The sequence below is a fragment of the Panthera tigris genome, chromosome C1 (genome assembly GCF_018350195.1).
Source record: "Panthera tigris isolate Pti1 chromosome C1, P.tigris_Pti1_mat1.1, whole genome shotgun sequence".
Classification (NCBI taxonomy): Eukaryota; Metazoa; Chordata; class Mammalia; order Carnivora; family Felidae; genus Panthera; species Panthera tigris.
Window position 1 is genome coordinate 150124664 of NC_056667.1, and position 22913 is coordinate 150147576.

Genomic DNA, 22913 nt, shown 5'->3' on the forward strand with positions numbered 1-22913 from the left:
TCTAATTGACGGGGACTGTTACTGGTGGAGTATCACCTTCGCGATTGCAAGCATTATGGCTTTTTTTTTCTTTATTCAAAATGAGCTCGATAATGTAGAATTCAAACCCCAGAAAAATCTCATCGATACAACACTTTTCCTTTCTGGCTGTCAATCTCCATTTTATTTAATTTTTTTGCTGTTTTAGTTTTGTGTGGCTCAGTAATCTGCAGGCAGTTAGCATCACTAATTCTTAAAAGAGATACAAAGTAGAAATGTTTCCAAATTTGAAGCATTTATTAAAAGGAGCTTGAATTTAAAATTCAGACTTTATCCTTATCAAATGCTTTTGGCCACATTGAAGAAATTTGGGAGAAATTTAAGAAACATTTCTTGGAGGGACAGCATAGAGGGTAAACATCAGGATGACTCTGCAGAATGCATCTCAAACTTGATTTCTGAACAATGCTTTTGCATACCCTGAGCTACTCATTCCAGCATCTGGAATTCTAATTACAAAAATCCCAAACTCTTGGGTTCTTCTCCTCCATAACCACCTAATATTATTCATGTGCTTGCTTAGTGTAAGCATTTTTTTTTTCTGTAATAAAACCGGAGTCTGAAATTAATTCACACAGACAAAATAATAGCACTTTAACTTCTGACTTTATTATTTTCCGCAAATAAACAGGTGATGAAACATTGTCTGTGTCCAAAGCAAAAGGCATGGTTGCCTCTCCTCTTCTTTCACAGAGTGCCAGAAAATGTAAACAATCTTTAGGAGGTTGAACTTCTGAGTTTTAATTTTCTGCCAGCCTTTAGAACATCATTCATTTGTTTGTTTGTACCAGGATTTAACAGCAGAAAGAGTAAAACAAGCAAATGGTCGGAGGCATTTATATGAAGTGTTCAGACTGCGATACAGACTTGCGTCTGCATCATTTTTAGTCGGACAAAGAAAAACACTGCTTTAGGAAGTGGGTCATGTGGGTGTATAAGTGCTTCGTGGACAGGCCGGAAATGCCATGGTTCTGGTCAGAGTACCACTGAAACACAAAGGACAGAAGCCTCTGTTACAACTACAGGCACATGATGCATCTAGCTTTGACTTACTCATGCTCTCAGGTCCTGGTAATTTTTCTAATATTGTGGTTGAAATTCTATTTAAGCACGCTCAAATAACTAAACTAGCTTACACGTAAGCATTTAGAACAGGAAGGTATGAAAGCCTTCTATTAACCCTCACTGTTCTCTCACATTCTTTAAGCTGAGATTTTAGATCTTGGTGGCTGAGCTTTAACAGTGGCCAGCATCCCGGGGGGGGGGGTGCGGGGGGGATCCGGAGGCAGGCATGGGTTCCAGAGCTGGTGTGTTGGGTCTATTACTTTGCTTCTCTGGAGCTTGGTTTCTTCATTTGAAAAATGAGGAGGTTGGATTTGATTTCCTCTGAGGCTCCTTCTAGCTCAAAAATTCCACGAGGCTTTTAGCCTCTGAATCCAATTCCTGTCTGCTGCAGGAAATCCACAACACATATAACTGTAAACACCTTTTATAGGAGTTAAACATAGTATCATTAAAAACACCCAGGGAGACGGCATTATAAATTTAAACTTCATTGTTGGGGAGATGCTGGTAAGATGATTGTTTTCACTGAATAAAGGTAGATCGTGGTCGTGATGGAATGCTCCACATACTCATCAGGTGAATTTATGTTGGGGGGGGAGGGTCACAATAAAAAAGACCAGAAAAACCTCACGTCCGCTTTTGTAAATTATTTTTAAAAACCAAATTTCCAAAAATGAGGGTTTCCTTTTCTAGGTTCTTATTCAGGAAAAGCAAGTGAGGGGGAACTTATGCTCACCGAAGGGGGGAAACAGCTGTCAGGGGTTGTCTCCCTTGCCGTGGTTTTCACCTTACTTTTCTCTCTGCTGTCATTTCCTATTCCTCATGCAACCTTGATTTTACAGCTAGCTCATTCATTCCTTCGCTCGGTGAAAACACCAGCTCGTGTGCTGGGCCAGGTATGTGTCAGGTGCTGAGAACACACAGATGAAAGGGCTCTCTGAGCGGAGCCGCCTGACTTCCGGGAGCCTCGGAGGCCTCTGGTAACATTCCATGATTGCTTCTTACTGGGTAAACAGAGACTTTTAGCTGCTTTGGGTCTCCCGGCCTTTGTGGGGACTCTAAGTATGTAGCTACACTTATGTAAGCAGGATCGCAGAACTATTGGATTTCGAGCTAGAAGATCAGCTCATCTCACGGATGCCTTTATTTCATATATGACTCAACTAGGATCCCTGGAGGTGACATGGCTTGCTTAGTGTCCTTCAGGGAGTTCATGAAAGATCTGAGACCCATCTGCTAATGTTCTGCCCACTCTACCCTACAGCCAGTTTGCCAGGTTTCAGTAAAAAGTAATAATTATAATCAAAAAATAAGATTCTTCCTTTTAGCTTACGGGTCTAAGGCCGTGAACATGAGTAAAACGAAATTATGTACCATTGCCTGGAAATCCACTTGTGCATTAACCAGAGCTTTAGCAATCTGTGCTGAGTTTTGAAAGTGCACATTATCTGCAACAAAGAGAGAGAGTTAAAGTGCTGCTAAATACCAGAAAGCACAGAGTGACAATGTACCGCCTGGAAATGAACACCGACAATTATCTAGTCATGCAGTTGACATTGTCAGCAGTGAGTAATCACACTCATTTATGGAAATGTCCCTGACTCTTAGGTACTGACCCTGAGCATAGGCATAGGAGGATGCTTAATGTTTCTTAAACAAAGTGATGTTGGCTCAGTATTTTTATGTGTAAGAGTCTTGCTTAAACCTCACCATCTGCTGTTCCGTGGATGAGAAGATAGTCTACATTTCTGAAATATTCTGCTCTTGCCATCACAGTTGAATTCTGGAAAAGAGGAAAAATTAACATTTTAGTTGCTGCAAGTTCTAATAGAAAACTAGCTAAATCATTGTGCGATGGACTTAGCACCAATACTGAAATTATGTATTGCTTTGGTTGATAAATATTTAAGAGTCAGAGCAACACATTTTCATCATCATTTGCATTACTTCCATCTGATTCCTAGTTTGAAAAACGGAAAGTTTATGTGTCATATGTTACATATGAGTGAGACCTTAGGCATAGATGATGCCCGCTCAAGCTGTGTGGGGGTTGGGGGTGGGCAGCACGATGGGGAAAAGGGAGGTGAGGGAAGGGAGGATGGGGAAAGAAAGAAGAGAATCCAAAGAGAGTAAATTTCTTTCTAGGGAGGTGTTTTGCAGCTAACAAAAGATCATCGCATTTGCCTGGGGCCCCAGCAAGAGTGTAAACTCTGAATGACTGCTTCAAAAGTATGTGGCACATACTGGAACTCAGTTAATGACCTAAATTAAACAGAACATGCTTACTTTATAGTGCTCGAGATTATCGTCCTTTGTTGGGAGGCCCATGAATCGCTCCGTGTAGATAGATGCTGTAAAACATATAAGAACATGTTGTTTGCATGTGAAATGGTTCATTTCACTAACCAGCAAGACCCCTCAGTTTGAGAACTGCTCACCACTTTCCCCTGTGGAGCTGCTGAGGAAGGTTCTTGCTTTCCTTTACTGTAATGCTCCACCCAAGTCATTTGCTCTGCAATTTGCCTCAGTAGGGCTGGCGAAGCAAAGGAGGAAACAGGAACAGCTAACACGAGAAAGGATGCTCTTAAGTTTTTTCTCTTCTACCCAAAGCCCTTCAGTGGGGGCAGGGTGGGGGGGGGGGTGGAAATGTTGAGCTCGGGAGGACCTTATGGGATGACCTCATTATATTTTAAAAGAAATCACAAATGCAGCTGCCTCTAGTACTTTTATTGGTGTCTTACTGTGGGGTGGAACTGTGTCCCCCAAATCCTCCTCTCCCAACACACACACATACACACACACACACACACACACACACACTTTTTTTTTTTTCTGAATAAAGATTCCCTCCAAGTTATAGTGGCTTCATTTCTATCCCAGCACAGGGACGAGGATCTGATGAAAGCTAGTTTTTGTTCAATTATTAGAGTTAATTCCGACTGATCATCCTGCGTTAATGTTAATCATAAAAATAGGCACACACGGGAGGTGTACTTCTCAACAAATTTTGGTTTGTTTTTTGTTTTGATTTCTGGAGCAAAGGAACTGGCAGCTGCAAACTGTGGTGTGGAGGTGAATAGCGGTGGCTCTGCCTAACTTTGCATACAATGTGCTTAAAAGCCAGACCTGCTGCACCTGTGTGCCTGCGAAAACAAAGAGCTGGCTCTGGTTCTAGAGGTTTGGTTTAGCAGGAGGCACAAGGTGTTGGGGGAGAGACTAACATACTGGGTTTTAGAAGAGTCCTTCCTCATTCTTAAGATTTCTTTGATTGCTGCAACATGATTATAATGAATCATATAAACAACCTCGTTTATAGATTGTATTTTCCCCAGTGAAGCTGGGGTGAATTTTACTGCATAATTTGTTTTCCTAGCAACCTCAAATATAGAGTAATTATGTGTTAAATGTTTTCGCAGCAACATTTATGAAATGTTTCCATACCGTAATATTCCCAGCTGGAGACAGGAGCCACTGCTATCCCACATTTGAAAAGACCGGTTCCTGAAGCAAGGGCCAGTGATGAAACATAGCCTCCGTAGGACTGTGGAGACATCATTGCAAGTCAGTCCCAGATTTGCTTTCAGAAACTCTCCAAGATAGTTTTATAGCAACTCCTCTCACAATAAGTACTCATGGGCGCCGGGGATGTGCATGGGGTAGATTAAATGTCTATCTTGCACTCTTGGCAGTGACTTCCACCTGACACAGCATAATTTCACCCCTAGTAAACTAAAAATACTTGGTGTGCTAATCAGAGCATGGCAGGGGCAGTTTAAGAGATATTTATAATTGTAATTTTTCTGCCAAAATTCTTTCCTCCATATTTTTCCAAAGAAGACCTTGCCAGAGCAAAACCAGGATTTTACTTGAAAGAAATGCACAAAGAAAGCAGATTATTGCCCAAATGGAAAAGCGAGATACTTCTCACAGCTTGCAAAAGTCCCAGGAGGCAGAACTCACATCTGTGTATTAACTTATTTGTTTTCATAATAGAACAATAAGGGAAGGACAAATGAATCTTCTGGATATTGAAGAAATGGCCAGAATTTGGGTATAATGTAGTGTTATATATTCTGCTCTGAAGATTTCTGGCAAAGCAGTTCAAAGGAGGAAAAGCCATTGTAAAGTCTTACATAGCCCCCCACAAATTTAATGGAAGAACAAAGACATGCAAAAGGGGATACAAATGGCACAGTCAGGAGTAGGGTTAACTCTCATCAAGTTTCTTCCCCAAGGAATCAAATAGATGGCTCACAAATGTGACCCTGACAACAGGAGATGTCTGCCTGTGTCACCTGGATATTTGAACCTTTTCCTGAAACTGAAGAAAAGAACACAATAAGGTGGCATCTCTCCCTGGAAGTCAAAGGTAGAAACATGCCTGAGAGAGATGCTTCTCCTGGGAATGTGGACTAAACAGTGCCCAGGGTCCTGAGCCCTCCAAAATGTGTGTGCTAGATTAAGAAGTGATTCTCAGTGCATATTCTTGCCCCAACACAGGAAGGTTCCCACAAGTCACAAGAGAACAGTGGGACTTTCCAACTAGAAATGTAATGTGTCTTGTACTTAGGACCTTATAACCACAAGCCTCTGGGAGCTATTCCCTTAGATCAGTGGATCTTATCACCCTTTGCCAACAGAAAAGTCAGTCTTTAGAAAGAGGGTGAAAGAGTGAGTGGGAGAGCTTTATAGAGTGAGAGACAACGGGCAGACAGACAGACCGACATGGTAGTGAGGGCAGGTCAGTAGCAAGGGTCTATTCTCTTTCTTTTTTTTTAAAGCTTAGTTATTTATTTTGAGAGGGGGGATGGTAGAGAGAGAAGGAGAGAGAGAATCCCAAGCAGGATCCAGACTCTCAGCCCGGAGCCTGACGTGGGGCTCGAACTCACAAACTGTGAGATCATGACCTGAGTTGAAATCAATATTCAGCCGCTTAACTTGACTGAGCTACCCAGGCGCCCCAGCAAGGGTCTATTCTTAACCTGTGAAATACATGGTATGGGGCGGGGGGGCGGTAAGCTAAACAATCTTGCTGAATTGATGAGTTCAAGGAAGAATTCTTTGACTAGTTTACAGTTGTAGGTTTCCAGTTCTGAAGAATTTTATGGAGGACCCTTGGCTACAAAACACAGAATAGAAGAAGCATCTCCAATTATATCATGGCCTCCTTAGAGAAAACTAAAACATGTTTTAATAGGGGAAATATATTTTAAAAATGGAAGGAACATTGGGTTTAAAAATCTTTTGGGTAAGTGAAAATTTTCACTTATAAAAATGATTTGTTTTAATTAGTAGGTTAGCAATGACTATTACTGAAACGGGAGTTCTTTCCTTCTTTCTTTCAGTTTTAGGTTCAAAGACAGTAAAGTAAGCCTGAGTTAGAAATATTATCATTTGTGATTTTATTGGAAAACTGTGTTCACTACAGGTAACAACAGTGGGTCCCGCTGAAATAGCATGAAACAAGATTTGAAATCAAAGGCGCTTCTATATAGTGAAAAGGGTTTTGAACATTTCTGTTTGAAATCTTACAAGTTATGAATCTGTATCTACCCAGTGATTAGATAATAATGCTGTATCTAAATAAAATTTCCGTGTTTGCAGGATGAATACAAATTGTCTCTAGGAATTTGTAAGAGCAAAACTGGTGTAGCAGCAGCACAACAAAAGTAGGTGTTCTTTAAATTCTCAGGCAGCTTAGAAAAGCTATTCCTATTGTAGAAATGAAGAGGAAATAAAATAAACCCGAGTTGACTTTTTTCTGCTCTCCCATGGGTGGGGCTCCAAGGCAGAGTGGGTGGCTGTCGCAAGAAAGGAACCCACGGAGCAGATTGGCCATGAGAATTCTAGAATTTTGTCCTTTGCACTTAGATGCCTTGCCATTTTGTTTAAACGAAGGATATCTTTAAAAACATTCTTAGAAGGGCACAGAATTTTGAAGGGTTTATAGAACACTCTTATGTGAGCCATAATGTACATTGGAACATTTTACCTACAGGCGATAATAATAGATAGTTAATGTTTGTATGGCCAAGGCTGTTGTGACCTTCTTTGAGGACCCACAACTTTGCTTCCCTTCTCCCACCTCAGATGTCCCTCTGCTTGTTGGCTCTCCTAATGTTTTCTGGAGCCTCCAAGCATGATCTAGTCCCAGGACCTTCACAAATGCTGCTGCCCTCTGCCTAGAACACTCTAGAACTCTGCCTAGAACACTGCTTAGAACATATCTCCGGATATGGGCAGGGCTCACTTCCTCCCCACTTCAAGTCTTAACTCAAAGAGTCTCACCTGTCCTTCTCATCTATAATTGCACCAACCCTGCTTCATGCTCCTTTCTTGTTTTGGCTTGGTTTCCACCAGGGCATTTTATCATTTAACATCTTATTCATTTTACTTATTTATCTTGCTTGCTGTCTTTCTTCCCAACCATTCCTAACTCCACAAAGGTCGACATTTTCATCTGTCTTGTGACCAAAGGTATCCCCAGCCCTGAGAATAAGGCCTGGAACACAGAAGGGAATAGACTAAATATTTGACGAATATGTGACTTTCCTATTAACTCAGCTAATCTTCACAATGACTTGGTGAGGAAATCAGGGCTGCATTTCATGATGAGGAAATTGAGGTTCGGAGTGAACGTAGAGGACTCTTGGAGTCATGAAACAGCAGAGCCGGGACTCAAAGCGAGGACACCTTCCTCTACAACCCATGACTTTCCGCTCCGTCCTTGCACTAGGGCAAACCTCTTTGGGGAACTTTAAGTTTGGAGTCTAATGTAGTCTCATTAGAGGTGCATTTGTCCTACTTTTACATCGCTGATCGCACATAGCAATTCAAATTGCTTATAATTAGTCACTGGAAGAGAAAGGAACTAAGATTAAATCATGAACTAATGCTTATTCAACACCACCTGGCTAGGCCTATATTAACAAAGCAAGGCCCATAAATGAGGTTGTTATTCTAATAATTTAGGCAAAACCCCTGCTGCTCTTCAATTGTCAGAATAATTACTTCAATTTTTCTTCAAATAAACCAGTGTTTTGCAACCTCAGCACTGCTGACATTTTAGGCTGGGTAATTCTTTTTTGTGGGGAGCTGTCCTGTGCATTGTGAGATATTTAACAGCATCTCTGGCCCCTACTCACTAGATGCCAGTAGCACTCTCCCAGTTGTGACAACCAAAAATGACTCCAGACATTGCCAAATGTCCCCTGAGGGACAAAATTGCCTAGTTAAGAACCAGTTATAACAGACACTCCCTAGGCATAGTGTTGGGTGCACAGTGGATATCTAATAAAACTAAAAACAGGGCTCCTGGACTTTGATTTGTGTGAGCCAGAAAAATAAAAGGGTAAGATAAAAATGCCTCTTCTCCCCTTCTTAATCAGGATAATGGAGGGAAATGCAGGATTTTCATCTTATTCACCCACTGACTACCAAAAATTTATGTGGTTAGCTGCAGTATGTTTCTCAGACCACTCTGGCGCCTAACACTTCATGCAAACAGATATTTCCTTCCTTGATATGAAACAATAATAGCTAAGCAATGCTCATGGTCGTTCTCAATATCTTCCTCTTTCCAGTCTTCAGTGTCTTGCAGGCTCCTGCTTATTATACTAGAAAAGAGCACTTGAACCTCTTCCCACCTCATACCTCACTGCCTAAATTCAGGCCGTGGGCATTGGTTGCCCATATTACTGCTCACCTAGCTCCTTGGCTCACTCCTTCTCCTACCTCATATGTTCCTTCGCTCTGCAGCCAACAGGATCTTCCTAAGACACCAATTCTATTCCCTACTGACTTCAAGCGCGCGTCTCAAAAAAGTATCCGTGGAATCAAATACTTTTTGGTAATACTGTTAATCGAAATCTCTCCTTCACAGAGCCAGCACACACTATTATGTAGACTTTATAATTTACCAAATTATTAGACCAGATAAACTTTTCCTGAAAAATCCCTTGGTACTAATAAGATACATGTGGGGGGACACTGACTTCTAGGATTAAATTTAGTTTAAACAACATCATCAATATATGAGATAGCCAAGTATTATGCCAAACGTTTGAGAAACAAATCTAGAAACAGATGAAGTCCATTCCCTCGATGAGCTTACATTTTCATGGGAGAAACCAATAGACAGACAAGATAAACCATGGTAATTCCCAGAAGAGCAGTAAAAAGAACTATTGGAGGACAAAGAAAGTCATGTCTGAGTTGGGTTTTATTTATTTATTTTTTCAACGTTTTTTTATTTATTTTTGGGACAGAGAGAGACAGAGCATGAACGGGGGAGGGGCAGAGAGAGAGGGAGACACAGAATCGGAAACAGGCTCCAGGCTCCGAGCCATCAGCCCAGAGCCTGACGCGGGGCTCGAACTCATGGACCGCGAGATCGTGACCTGGCTGAAGTTGGACGCTTAACCGACTGCGCCACCCAGGCGCCCCTGAGTTGGGTTTTAAAGAATAAGTGAGTTTTCCATTTCAGAGGAAGAGGAGGGGGATGGAAGAAGATGGACACATTGCAGGTACAAGGAGCAGGATTCACAAAAACATGGGAGTGAGGAAGCACAGACATGAGTCAAATTATTCATAAGGCATGGGGAAAAGTGGAAAGAGATGAGGCTGGAAAAGCAGGTTTCAGCCAGCTTGTCATGGGCTTTGCATGCTAGGAAATATATTTGGGCACCAGGTCAAGGTTGATGTGTACATTAGAAAATGTACAAGCATATAAGCAGAAAAGCAACATGGTAAATTCCCGTTTTGGAACAATAACTTCATTAGCAACATTGCAGCTTGTGAAGTCAAAGCAGGAAGGCTAGTTCAGAGGCAACTGAACTACCCAACCCATGGTCCTTGGACCAAAGGAATCAGCATCACTTGTGATCTTGTGGGAAATGCAAATCCTCGGGCCTCACCAGGGAGTACTGAATCAGAATCTCTGGTGGTAGGGCCCTAGAACCTGTTTCAATAAGTTCTTCAGGTGATGCTTATGTAAGCTAAAGTTTGAGAAGGTCTGATCTAAATTACATATGAAGAAACTTGGACTAAAGCACTGGCTGTGGGCATGACGAGAACAGATTTAAATGTTTGAAGGTAGAATTGATAGATCTTACTAACCACTGGAGTGTTGGAGCTGGGGAGCAGAAGTTGCAGATAGCTCTGAACTTATTATTTGGGTGACTAGGTGTGTGGTGAGGTCCTTTAATAAAGATGAGGACTTGTTTTAAGTAGACTATAACAAGTTTAGCTTGTGTGAGTTAAGCCTGAGCCTCTTGTAAGACACTGATTTGGGATAGATGACCAGTGAGCATTTGAAATGTGGAGCTGAGAAGAGAGGTGGGGGCTAGTGGCAGGGATCTGACTGTCATCACCATTTTTGAAATTACCTGGGTGTCACCAAGGAAGTGAAAAACAATGAGAGCCAAGGTCAGATCCTGAAAATCACCAACATTTTTAAAAAAATGAATGGAGTGTAATGATGATGGAGACATAGAAAAATAAGAGAAATGTCTGCAAAGCCATGGAGAGAGCCTATTCTTCTCTATGCAGTCTAAAAGTCCTCCTGTTATCTGGCTACCTATCTATCCAAACTAATTTCCTACACCTTCTTTAGTATGTATGGATTACACTTCTGAAGTTTCAGGCATCCAGACCAACTGTGCCCTACTCATTGCTACCTTCGGACCCTGGCAATGTTGTCTCCATTCTCTGGCATGACCCACTACTAACCTATCTTCACTCCCTCATTTCTGAATCTTCCCTTAGCTCTCATAGCCAGAATTAACCAGTCTTCTCCCTGGTATTCTCCGCGGTAAGTTGTGTCTGTCTTAACACTTGGAATGTTGCTGAGCAATTGCTTTTTTGCTCTCTGTTTTATCTAACAGAGGGCCAGGGCTATAACTTATTCATCTTTTCATCTTCTAAAGAACCTAATATAAGACCTAATTGAGATCCAATAAAATGTACTACATGCATGAAAGAACGCATGAATCAGTGATCGGATGGATGGGTTAAATAACTCTTAAATAATTGATAAATAACAGTATAGTATTAAGGTCTTTTTCCTTCAGGATCTTCTGGGCCCTGCTGATTCAGGGGTTGCTCATGCGTTGCATCCGGTGGCAGTTCACTTATTTCCCTCTTCCGCGCATGTTCTCAGGGTTTAGCTTGCAATCACTGCCATGTTGGAAAGTAAGCAATAAAGGGGACCTAATATACTACTTCTTCTAGAAGCATTTGCACAGACATCGTGAGAATCCCTTATTGAAGAATTTCAGACTGATATGGATGTATTTTGAGGTGATGAGTGGGTTCTTTAAATCATCCCACATAGATGGTTCTCTACCAAACTAATACCAGGATGTTGTAGAAATGAAATTAAAAATTCCACTTTCTGATTATTTCAGAGCTTGCAGTAAAAGCAAAGTAAAAGTGTAAGAGAAATGGTAATGATTACATGGAAGTGTTCCGCGTGAAATTTGAATCTTTTGAAAATTTACTTTAGGAAATTTCATAAAAATGGATGGAGAGATTTTATCTGAAATATTTCACTATAAAAATATTTCATTTATTTCCACCCATTTGAATTCCATTCTGTTTAGATATTTAACATTTGATAGTTTTAAGAAGGACCAAATGGCTTGAAGTAACAACTTTCCACAAATTCATAACAGCTCTTCATCTGGTCACTGAGCTGAGAGCTGAGTCGGAGCCTGCAGATTCCCTTCAATATTGGGTTTCATTCCCTCCATCTTGTGCAGGCCGCTCTCAGAGAAAACAGCCAAGAAAAACAACCCAAGCACAAACGGCTGCAAATTGACTTGCAAATGTACAAATTCAGACCAAAAAGTGAAACAGGAAATCTTCTTTGAAGGGTAATTATCATAATTTATAATGGGCAAATCTAAACTCTTTCCAATATTTCTCTAAACTTTCCAGTGACTTCATTGCCCATGATTGGGAAGTTTTGTCTCTTCCTTTTAATGTGTATTTTGAGAACCTGCACAGCTCCTCAAACATGGGCAGTTATCTCCATGACCTATAACTCTGAAACTAAATTATACTCCTCTCCAGTTAGCACAAATTAATGTTAAGTCTGGTAAAATAATTTGATTACCAAAAAAAAAAAAAAAAAAAAAAAAAAGAATCAAAACAGCCAAGATATGACTGGGATAGGCTAGGTACTAGGGAATTTGTATTCTAAAAGTTCCTATAATTGCAAATGTTAGCTTAGTTTTTCATTAAAAAAATGAAATTATGAACTCTAAAAGATCTTTATTAACTCCAAAATAACAAAGGAAATGAAACCTTTGATGAACATAGTTCAATTCAGGATACTGTAATCTAATACCAAAAAATTAAGTAAAAATGTATCAATTATGAGTTAATTTGCTACACAAGAAAGAAATTAAATGATTGGGAAAAAGGAACACTTAAAGCCACCACTTTGAAGCCTAGATTACCCAAACTGACTGTTTCCATTGACAGATTAAATTATGTTGCAACATTAACATTTCATGAGAAACCTTATAAGCGAACACTTTAGAAAATTATGATTGCTGAACTGAATAGCAGGCATAAAACATATAAAACAACTCACCCAGCCCCATATGGCTATTCTTTTTTCATCAATGAAACCCATTTCTATGAATTTTCTAAAATAAAAGAAACAAATTTTTAGAATTTTAAGTGTGTACACATGACATTTACTTCATTACACAAGCATATTTAATCCAAAGATTTAATAGAAACGCTTCATTTTCTTTGTTTAAACACATGCATAATAATGCTGCACTTACAAATAATTAAAAGAATATGATCATGTTTTCTGCAAAGCATAAAAAGGATCCTTTAAGGCTCTACTGTACATCTATTGAGTCGTACTTTCGGGGCTGAAAGTCTACTATCCTAATTGCGGGAGTGAGTTACTCGACTCAGAGAGGTCAAGACCTAGTCTTACAGTAACACAAGAAATACTAGCACCATAACTAGGACCAAATATCCAAATCCTCAGATTTTGGAAAAAAAGATTTGCATTGTTGTTGCCTTAAATTTTATCAATGTTAAATGCTTAGATGTTAATGATAATGGCCATCTCATTTTCGGTAGCTTTCATCTGCAAAAAAATATCCATCCCTCTCCCATTCCATACTTAGGAATCCTCGGTTTGTCACAGCATGGATATGTATCTTTTAGGATATGGTCATAATTCGTTTGCGTTTCATCACAGAAGAGCCATCGTTTGAAAACTATTTTGAAAATAAATGTCTTCTTAGGAGTAAGAGACCGTGCTGAAGGACAACTTTTAAATAAAAGTCATGGGAAGCCTTCAGAAATATAACTTTGCAAGTCGGTGCGAAAATGGGAATATTTTAGGCAAATTTATCCCATGCCCCCTTGAGGATTGGTGTTCTAGAGCAATTGTGGTTTATTTGGGGGATGGTTTGATAAGAACTCCAGGAACTCTCAGAGAAGCAGGAGCAGTGGAAGAAAATAGCAAACTGGATGAGCCATTGCAGAGACCCGGATGCAACAGTAATGGGAAGGCGAGGAGAACGAAGTGGCACACGCAGCGCCAGAAAAAGACCATTTTTTTTTTGTTCCCTATAGTTATGTTAATGTCCTTTGTCATTTTTCTCTGGAAGTAAGATGTAGTGGTTTCATTAGTTGAATAATGGAGTTTCTTAAGGGGATTTCACAGCAACCATTTTGCTCGTTGCATTGATTCAACATGCACGTTTCCAATGCACAGAGGAGTTGGGCAAATGCCCGGGACAAACAGATGGGAAGAAGCCCCGTCAGTCACAGCTTACCCTACACCGATTCCGAGGGACACTGAGGAGTCTACGGGGAAGAAATGCAGCAGCAAACGGGAAGTTGCTACCTGTGTGGATGCTGTTCATGATAAAACAGAGAAAATGTGCAGCAAACTGTGGCATTTCGGCAATTCTTCCACAAACTTCACAAACCAAATGAAAGAAGAGAAGGTTCGCTCTCTTTGTTAAAAAAAAAAAAAAAAAAAATCTTGCCACTCGTGCTGGAAGACGGTTCTGAGCCATAAAATCAATTTCGATTTTATGATCTCCCAGAAGCTAGCAATCATATTGCCTTGCATCTGGGGTAAAAGCAAATAGCAGGTGATACATGGGAGCAGGAAATTCTTAACAGCTCCCTTCCTCGGTTTATTCCGAAAGGATGACATTTACAGGAAATGATAGTGCAATAGTTAACATGGAAATGAAACATTAACACTTAATGTGGCAGGACTAGGTTAAAGGTTAGCTAGATAACCCGAGCACTTTAAGGCCACCAAAGCTCTATAAAATTTACCTCCAAATTCTGAAGCGCTTCCAAAAAGAGTTATCAGAAATACTGTTGATGATGTGGTTAAATGAAGAAAAATGTTAGGAACAAATGAAAAGGCATTTTGGAGGCTAAACTGAACTTCACAACTTTTCTCTCATAAAAATGATCCTATTCCAAAGGTCAATTTGGAACCCTAGGGATCAATTATTATCCTATTTTGGAAATGTTCTTGTTGATGCCAGGTATAACAGTATGATAGATTTTTCTCACCACTAACCTTCAAGTTATATAAAAATTTTAAATTGTGGGAATGCCAAAAGTGCCAAATATACCCCAAATTAGTAGAACTGATCCTATAACTAACGAAGTTTTGTGGGACCTATGTAAGTACCATTTGCAGAGAAGTCTGGGGAAAGCAGGTCTCAGTTTTGTGTGTGCTTTGACCTCACAAACATCTCCTTGGAAGCATTCTGTTTTGTGTAGTCAAAGTAGTGAGCTTGTGTGGCTTTTTTTTTTTTTTTAAACACTGCTTTGCTTTGTTTAAATCTATTGAGTCTAGCATTTACTGTCATTTCCAAATAGGTACACATGATTTTCTTTTGGTATGTAAAAAATTTAGCCAGATTGCATTTTATTTAGTTTTTATTTTTTAAAATATAATTTATTGTCAAACTGTCTAACATACAGTGTGTATAGTGTGCTCTTGGTTTTGGGGGTAGATTCCTGTGGTTCATCGCTTACATACAACACCCAGTGCTCATCCCAACAAGTGCCCTCCTCAATGCCCATCACCCATTTTCCCCTCTCTTCCACTGCCCTCCCCCTATCAACCCTCAGTTTGTTCTCTGTATTTAAGAGTTTGCCCAGATTGCATTCTATATGAGATTGAAGGGGATAAATTTCATTCTTTCGTGGGAAGGTAATTTGAGGGCTACCATAAAGGGATTACAATCCCAATTCCCATGTCAGACATTCAGTGTCTGATTCCCAAAACACTTCTTGGCAGACATGCGGTTGAATTATTCCCAGGATCATCATTATAAATCTATCCTTTTTAGCTTTTGTTTTCTAAAAGCATCCGGTTCCAAGGCTTCCCTTTCACTTTTGCAGAATGGCGCTTTCAAGCAAAGCCAGACCAGCCTCAACTGGCATCTCCACTGTTGCATACGTGCTGTGCACGGGCCACACAGCCTCCCCTTGTTCACTAGGGTGTTTAGTAAAAGTTCCATCTAATGGCAATGCTGTCCCTTCAGAGTGCCAGGGGTTTATCCATTTTACAAAGATTGTAAGTGCACTGAAAGTAGAGATTATAAAAATTGCACAGTTTTATACAGAGTGGATTGCAATGGCATACATTAATATTTGATCTGTTGTTGAATGGCTGAGCAAATGAGTGAACATATGCCTGCTCTATAGCAGGAAGACTTTCTTTAGATTCCATCCTAAAAATGGCTCAGAGAAGGTAAAGGTAGCCAATAACTGCCTCTGGTCTATCTTCAATTCTAAATGCCAAAGACATTTATATTATTGTGAAAATTGGTACAATTTGTGGCTTCATGTCCTATATATTGAACAGCAGAAATAACAATTTTAGCTAAGGCCTGTACATGGAATTCAGGTTTAGATTTTCATTCCATCCAAGAAACACGATAAGAAGCTATCTGCTCTGTTTCTTGAGGTATTCTTAAATACAAATGCTGCAATTTTGGTGGTAAATAAGTGCAAAAAACATAATGATGCACTTTGTTGTTATTGGTAGATTGGGATGATGAGCTGCTTCTGTTAAGTTTGGTTTTCAACCAATGCCAGAACAAACCACTGTTTAGCGCTACGAACTTTGGAAAAGATGTAACTGAATTACGAATGAGGTATAATCTACATCTGTCTTTTGATGTGGTCCCAGGGTTGCGTATCCTTGGTGTTTATTGCGTGGTTTAAATAAAAATAGATGTGACCTGCAGTGCCGAGAAAAATAATAATAATCCTTAAAGAATTAGGTCTATAATACTGACAATGGTGTTCATATTTCCACAATGGTGTTCATATGTGAGAAACTGATCTCGTGGTGGATTTTTCTTTGAGCTATCTCTTCTGTGTCTCTCCATCGGGCAGAAGATTATCCTAAATAGGTTAACAGCAGACAGGCCAAATAATCTGGATTAGCAAGAAAGATGGAGCCTCCTAGAAATGAGGTGTGAATGACACCTAGAGATTTCATAGTGTTATTTAATAATCTACTTATTCGTTTGTCAGATTTTATTCAAATAGACTGTTTTTAATTGAATATTTTGTGTTATAGAAGTGTGTGTATATTACTGTTCACAGAATGGAAGGAAAATTTGAAAACATATGGGTTATGATTACTTTTCTATTTTTAAAAATAATTACTTGTGAGTCTAAACTCTTCTGCTTTGATTAGAGACAAAAACACAGAAAAGTGTTGTCTGGGCCCACCTCCTTGCTGTTAAATACAATCTTCATTGTGTATGCTATATTGAAATCAGTAACTATCAGTGACATTAAGATGATAAAAGGAATGTGCTAATGAATTTTCTAAATTGCTCTTTGTTGTGCAACAATGTCTGACCTTAAGCCGTTACACACACATATATATCCACGACTAAGGGTGCAATTGGCCTGTGTTGGCTTTTACATTTATAAACTACTGTTCTCTGACTTCACATACTCACAACATAATAACAGAAACCCAACAACTATAGAGAAATATCCTGAAGCATCCTGCACAGTGTTTCCAAATAAACAGCAATTTTGATGCCTATATTCTATTTGTTTCAGAAAAGATGATGGAGACGCAAATTATGGTTGAGAATGTGGTTGGGAAGGACTCAGATTATGGGTCTGCCTTCCCCATGAATATTTTCATAATATAATTTGTATTACATAAAGTGCATGTTTTGTCAAATGAAAACAGGAAAACACTTTCATGCTAACACAGCTAAACTTCACAGCTAGCTTAATTACAAAAGAATGCTTAGTATCTATAAGTGTAGGGTGTTGAGGAAATCTTGAGACATTTCTAAATCTATGAGATAGAATCCACAATGCTTGAGCAAATTCAGATGTTTGGTTTCCTATAGACCATCCCTAGTTACACAATTTTTTTTTTCTAGTTGTGAGCCATGTGAATCAACGAAAGGATATCAGAACGACTGAAACACTGAGAGTATTTGTCATTTATCACTATAAATCTTGTTTCTACACATTTATTAGCTCTTGTCTATCATTATTTTTTTTCTCATATTGGGCAAAAATATCTCTTTAAGATTAATGTTAACTTGAGAGGAAGTTAGGAAAACAGACAAAAAGAATTAAATCATCAAAGATGGAGAAACCCGACAGTGATTGCATGACTTTTGTTGCACGCCAGTTTCTGTTTGAATGAGGTGCTCACCTGACAGCTGTGATCTGGTCCTCAACTTCATAAACACCCAGCTTTCGATACACTGCATACAGGAGTTTGTCACCTTGGAAGGCTGTTCCTCGGCCATCCACCAAGGCAATGACTATCCCTTCCTTACTTGCAAGATAAGAAATCCAACTAATAGCGAATACAGACCTTACGCTCTGACTACAAGGACCACCATACCTAAAGGAAAAAAAAAAAAAAAGAACCTTGGATTCCTTTGTAAAACTCAACTTCTCATCGTAGCTAAGAATTGCCTTTAGTATTTCCAGTACATTTGTATGATAAAATTTCAATAACAGTGGCATTAGAACTGGCTCAAAATCAAGAGAGGACCAGGCTTTTCCCAGAGGTTTGCTACAAGGAAGTTGTTTTGGGACACAGCCTCTCCTATTCCCCAAAACGGATACATCTAGGGTTGGCATTTCAAGGAATATGTGTGGGTTTTTCGTCATTTCTGCCACCTGCCACTTGCTAAAAGCAGGCATAAGATATACTAAAAAAAATGCATGGTGTTTTAAGCAAATTGTGTGTAGGTCAGCACTGATTTTGGGTGTGATTCCACTAAATGTATTCCATTCCCTTATTTCATTTCTAACTCACTTACATAAGACATTAAGATGATTTACAATATTTTTTGGCTGCAATTTCTCTATCTCAAAGGTATTCTGACACATTCGGCAATTTGCCATACAAAGGAAATTCAAGACAGCAAATGCAAGCCAGTCCATCTAAAATCCCCAAACTTCCTCATTCTATTTTAAATAGCCATATTTTATTTACTCTGATTAGTTGAGGAATATATAAAAACAGCATCAATAGGAACTGTTACCAAGGAGAATGGTTCATTCTATCTCATAAATGTGTATTTAATTTAACATATTTTCAGTAAATAGTTTTTACACCAAAGAAAATATTACATACACTTGAATTAGCAAGGGATACTTCTTTGATCTGTCAAATTGAGGAGGAAGAATCATCTTGTACCATAAAGCTTGGGAAAAAAAAGAAAAATCTTTATTCCACTATATGTCATTATTTATTTTCTTTAATTACAATATAACATAAAATAAATTTATAACTAGTAAATTGTAAAGAATCGAGCATATGTTTTAAGCTGATTTTTACTGTGTATTTTTGTCAAATTTATAAATTACTAGAAATCTTGAGTTATTGTTTATCTAGAAGCACACGTACTAAAATTAAAATCAGATAAACTTTTAAAAAATATCAGGGTTGAAGCGGAGCTATAGAGAAGTATCAGATCAACTCTATTTACAAACACATTAAAGACATTCTGTGAAACTCTATTATAGTAGTAAGATTGCTTGAATTAAGTTATTTTAATATTGTAGTGTTTGGACTATAATATTTAGCCTGTAATTTTTTTTTTAAAAGCAAGATAAGTGTTCAGCTTCATGTTTGTAAATGAGAAATTTTTATGAAATCTTACTAATTTCATCCACTTCAAGTTTCTTAATTTCTTCTTTAGGCAGCTGGATATTTTTCAAAGCATTTTCCAATTCCTTGTTTTCTTCCAGGATTTTAATTTCTTAAAAAATAAAATGCTCATTTTTAATTAATAGCATTAACACAAGAAAATTCCTTTCTTAAAATTCCTTTGGTTTTAATATGGGTAAAACTGAAACTGTATAAGGAACTGTGTAGCAAGTTTCATATTGCCAAGCATATTTTTAACCCAGCCTTTAAAGCAGGTATGAGTTTATGAGGACATCAGTCATTGTCTCCTGTACTGATCCTTATGGCATCGCAACACATTTTGAGCAGAACCACAGAGACAGTAACGTTTATTCCCCATATTTTCCCATCTCCAACTTTTCTAACGTGAAATTATGTATGATCTGAGAAGGTGACTTTTTTATCACCTAAGGAAAAAAAAGAAATAAAATCTATATTGCTGAAATCTCAATTAAAATAATTGATTATGTAGTTACAAAGTTTGTTTTTAAAATTTTCAATGTGTAAAATCAAGTATTAGTTCTGTGATTTTTTAAAATATATGTTTATTTTTAATCTTTTCCTGCTCTGCTTAAGTAATACACGATATTCTTCCTTTTTTTGTAATTGAACTATTGCACATTATATTCCTTCAGATCGTTTCCCTCAAGGTGGTTACATACCTTAGTAAAATAACAGTATATAACACTATGCTCTCTTTCTGTCTTTCACCTTAAAAGATCTTCTTAAAAACTGCTGTTTATATGTGAAATTAATTACGTTTCACACTTTAATCTTTGAAACTGAACAATCCATTGATCTCCTGAGGCTGTAGTTTGGTGATCTATGCAAATGGGTTTCTAGCAATAGAGGGTTTTTTGCAAGTTTTATTTTGAACTGGAATTGATACTGGCTATCTTCTAGAGAAAAGTTAGACTTTCATATGGCATGTGGAATTTGTAGATTTATTTTTTAAAAGAAGGTCTGGATGACTTCTGAGATATGGCAGGTTTTACAAAAGACATCCTGTGAACTTCTTGTTTTTGTGCCTTTTTAAAAAGTGGTCCTTGAAGATAGGGAACTGGAGGAGTACTTGTAACTACACTAAGTTTGCCAAACCACTTCCCTTGTAACTCTCAGTTTTCATATACTCATGGCATTTTGTTCCAACATGTTATATTTAATCTTAGAACAAGTATAGATGTTTTGGTATGAGTTGTATAAGATACATAATAAATTTCATTTTAACTTTGGATAATCCATCAGGAAAGAGATACTTGTGGCATCTTAAAAGCTAAAACTAGAAAAAACCCCAAAAAACAAAAAACAAATACACAATTCTAAGTACAATGGAGCCAATTCTTCATTCTCTTTGTGTGGGTTCTGTGTGTGGAGCTATTATGGATAAAGGGAATCCTGTGTGGAGTCACAGAGTGTGTTATAATTGCTTATTATTTCTTTTTATATTTTAGTTATTATTATATTTATTATTTGCTTATTTATTTTTATCATTTTACCAACAGGTACTGGAAGATCATACCCAAGTGTTGGCAGGTTGGTTAGACTTTCACTTCTCCATTTGGCTAGCTGTTGAACTTACTGATTCAAGACTTATTGAATGCCAAATTTAATTTATAAGCTTATTAATGCTCTATAGTGCAGAGAAGCATTTGTACATACGGTAACTTGGCAATTTTGCCCACCCCTTGGAGCAAAACGGGATTTCATAGGACTGTGGCTGGGGGATGCCGACTGGGCTTCTCTATGTGGCTTTGCATTAAAAGCCAATAGTGTGGGAGGAGTGCTGCAGTCTAGACTGTACCTTTCAAACTTATTTCACTCATCATTGTATACGCAGTACCTAGTACATGATAGGTACGTAGGATGTGCTCTGTATTTTTTGTGGACTATTCATTATGATGAAATAAAAAAAGAAAAAGGATGGACCATGCAAGAAACTTTTGTTTCAATTGCATTAACTACTATATGTTGCTCATTAATTAAATTATGTGAGGAATCTGTGGAAAAGCTGATAAACGGGGTCATTCAATCAGTTGGGTAACCTGCTGTGCCCGAAGCAACTAAGCCTCAACTGGGGTACGTCAAGGGCCAACTCTTCTGGGTTTTTAAAGCACATGGTTGAGGTACTATGTTATTTTCAAATGGCCCGACCCCACTTTGCAGATAAAATGAAGCCATTGTACTGTTTTCTGCAACGTCTACAAACTTGCGTACATTATATGAAATTGTACTAAATCACATTAGTAATTTCTTCATTCTTGCTCAGCACAATGCCAGGGATGAATCTCTGCACCTGTCTCTGGACTCCATCCATTTTCCCAACTCCTTGGGGACTCCCCTCCTTTATGTCTTCAACCCTTTTGGTCTCTTCATTTCTTCCATCAGCATTTAACCACGCTCAAATGTTTATTATCTTTCAAAAACAAAATTGAACTTCTATCAACTGCTTCCAGCCATCATCCACCCCCCTCTTCCTCCTCTCCTCAGTCAGACCTATTGAAAATACTGTCTTTTTATCTACCTCCTCTGCAGGCCTAAACTTGCTTTATTCTGGCTGCCACCTGCACTGTTCTCTGAAAGTGCTCCGACCAAGACAATGCTAATTCCCTCTTGCTAAATTCATTGATTTAGAGCAGGTCTCACTTCAGTCTCTGCAGCACTTGACATAGGTGGGCACTCCCTCTTTGCCCTCTTTGCCCTCCTCCCTGCCTTCTTTGATACCATATCCGCAAGGTTGTCCTCCTTCTGGTCCCTCTGTGTCTCCTTTACAGGGTCATTTTCCTCTTCCCATTTCTCATGTTGGTATTCTGCACAGTTTTATTCTAGGCTCACTTTCTACTACCTCCGCCCACCCTCATTTTTCCTACTCTGCAGTCTCATCCACTTCCATGGCCTCAGTAACCATATATTTCGTAAAGTAATGACTTCGTGTTCCTCCTCTTCAGTCCAAACTGATCCCGTGATGTCCAGATTCAAAACTTTGCCACTCCAGTCAGCTCCACTTGCATATCGTCGCAGTGCCTCAAGCTCAACGTTAAAAATAAAACTCATCATCTCCACAAAAATATTCTCTCTGTTGTGAACCCCTCTTCCAGTAAAAAAACATCAATATCAATCCACTTGACCAAGCCAGACATCCAAGCAGAATTAATACCTCCTTCATATTTGTGGGTTTCCAGTTTGACGTATCTATCCTTATGAGACATTTCCAAACCCCTGAAACCCAGATGCGGTGCCCTGCTTATGTGCTTTCATGTTCTATTTCCCGTATCTGAATTCTCTACCCCACAGTATTGTCCATTCACATGTCTGCCTTCCCCATTGATCTATAATTTCCTTGAGGAAAGGAAATCTACCTAATCTAATCCAGTCATGTCTAATCCAGTATCTGTTCATTTTTAAGATCTAGTATCCAGCACAGTGCCTGGATTAATGTGATAGGTGCTTAATAAATATATGTTGAATAAAGATTTCTGGCATGAAATGCAATGGAAAATGGGTAAAAACAAAACAAAAGAAAACAAAAGCTACAAATGAGTAGAAGACACAGCATCGATTCTAAACAGCAGCTCCAAGACGTATCTGGGAATTTATTAAAGAT

The 22913-nt window shown here is 38.7% G+C and overlaps 1 protein-coding gene across 1 annotated transcript in view; it reads right to left on the reverse strand.

Moving 5' to 3' along the window:
* Positions 1 to 637: 637 nt before the first annotated feature.
* LOC102971180 (fibroblast activation protein alpha) overlaps positions 638 to 22913 on the reverse strand; it is a 73959-nt gene continuing 51683 nt past the window's right edge. Inside the window, 9 exon segments of the mRNA XM_007078449.3 lie at positions 638 to 1025; positions 2479 to 2552; positions 2815 to 2887; positions 3391 to 3455; positions 4546 to 4645; positions 12704 to 12758; positions 17822 to 18016; positions 18758 to 18827; positions 19287 to 19385. Of these exon segments, the coding sequence (XP_007078511.3) occupies positions 924 to 1025; positions 2479 to 2552; positions 2815 to 2887; positions 3391 to 3455; positions 4546 to 4645; positions 12704 to 12758; positions 17822 to 18016; positions 18758 to 18827; positions 19287 to 19385 (833 nt within the window). The 3' untranslated portion in view covers positions 638 to 923.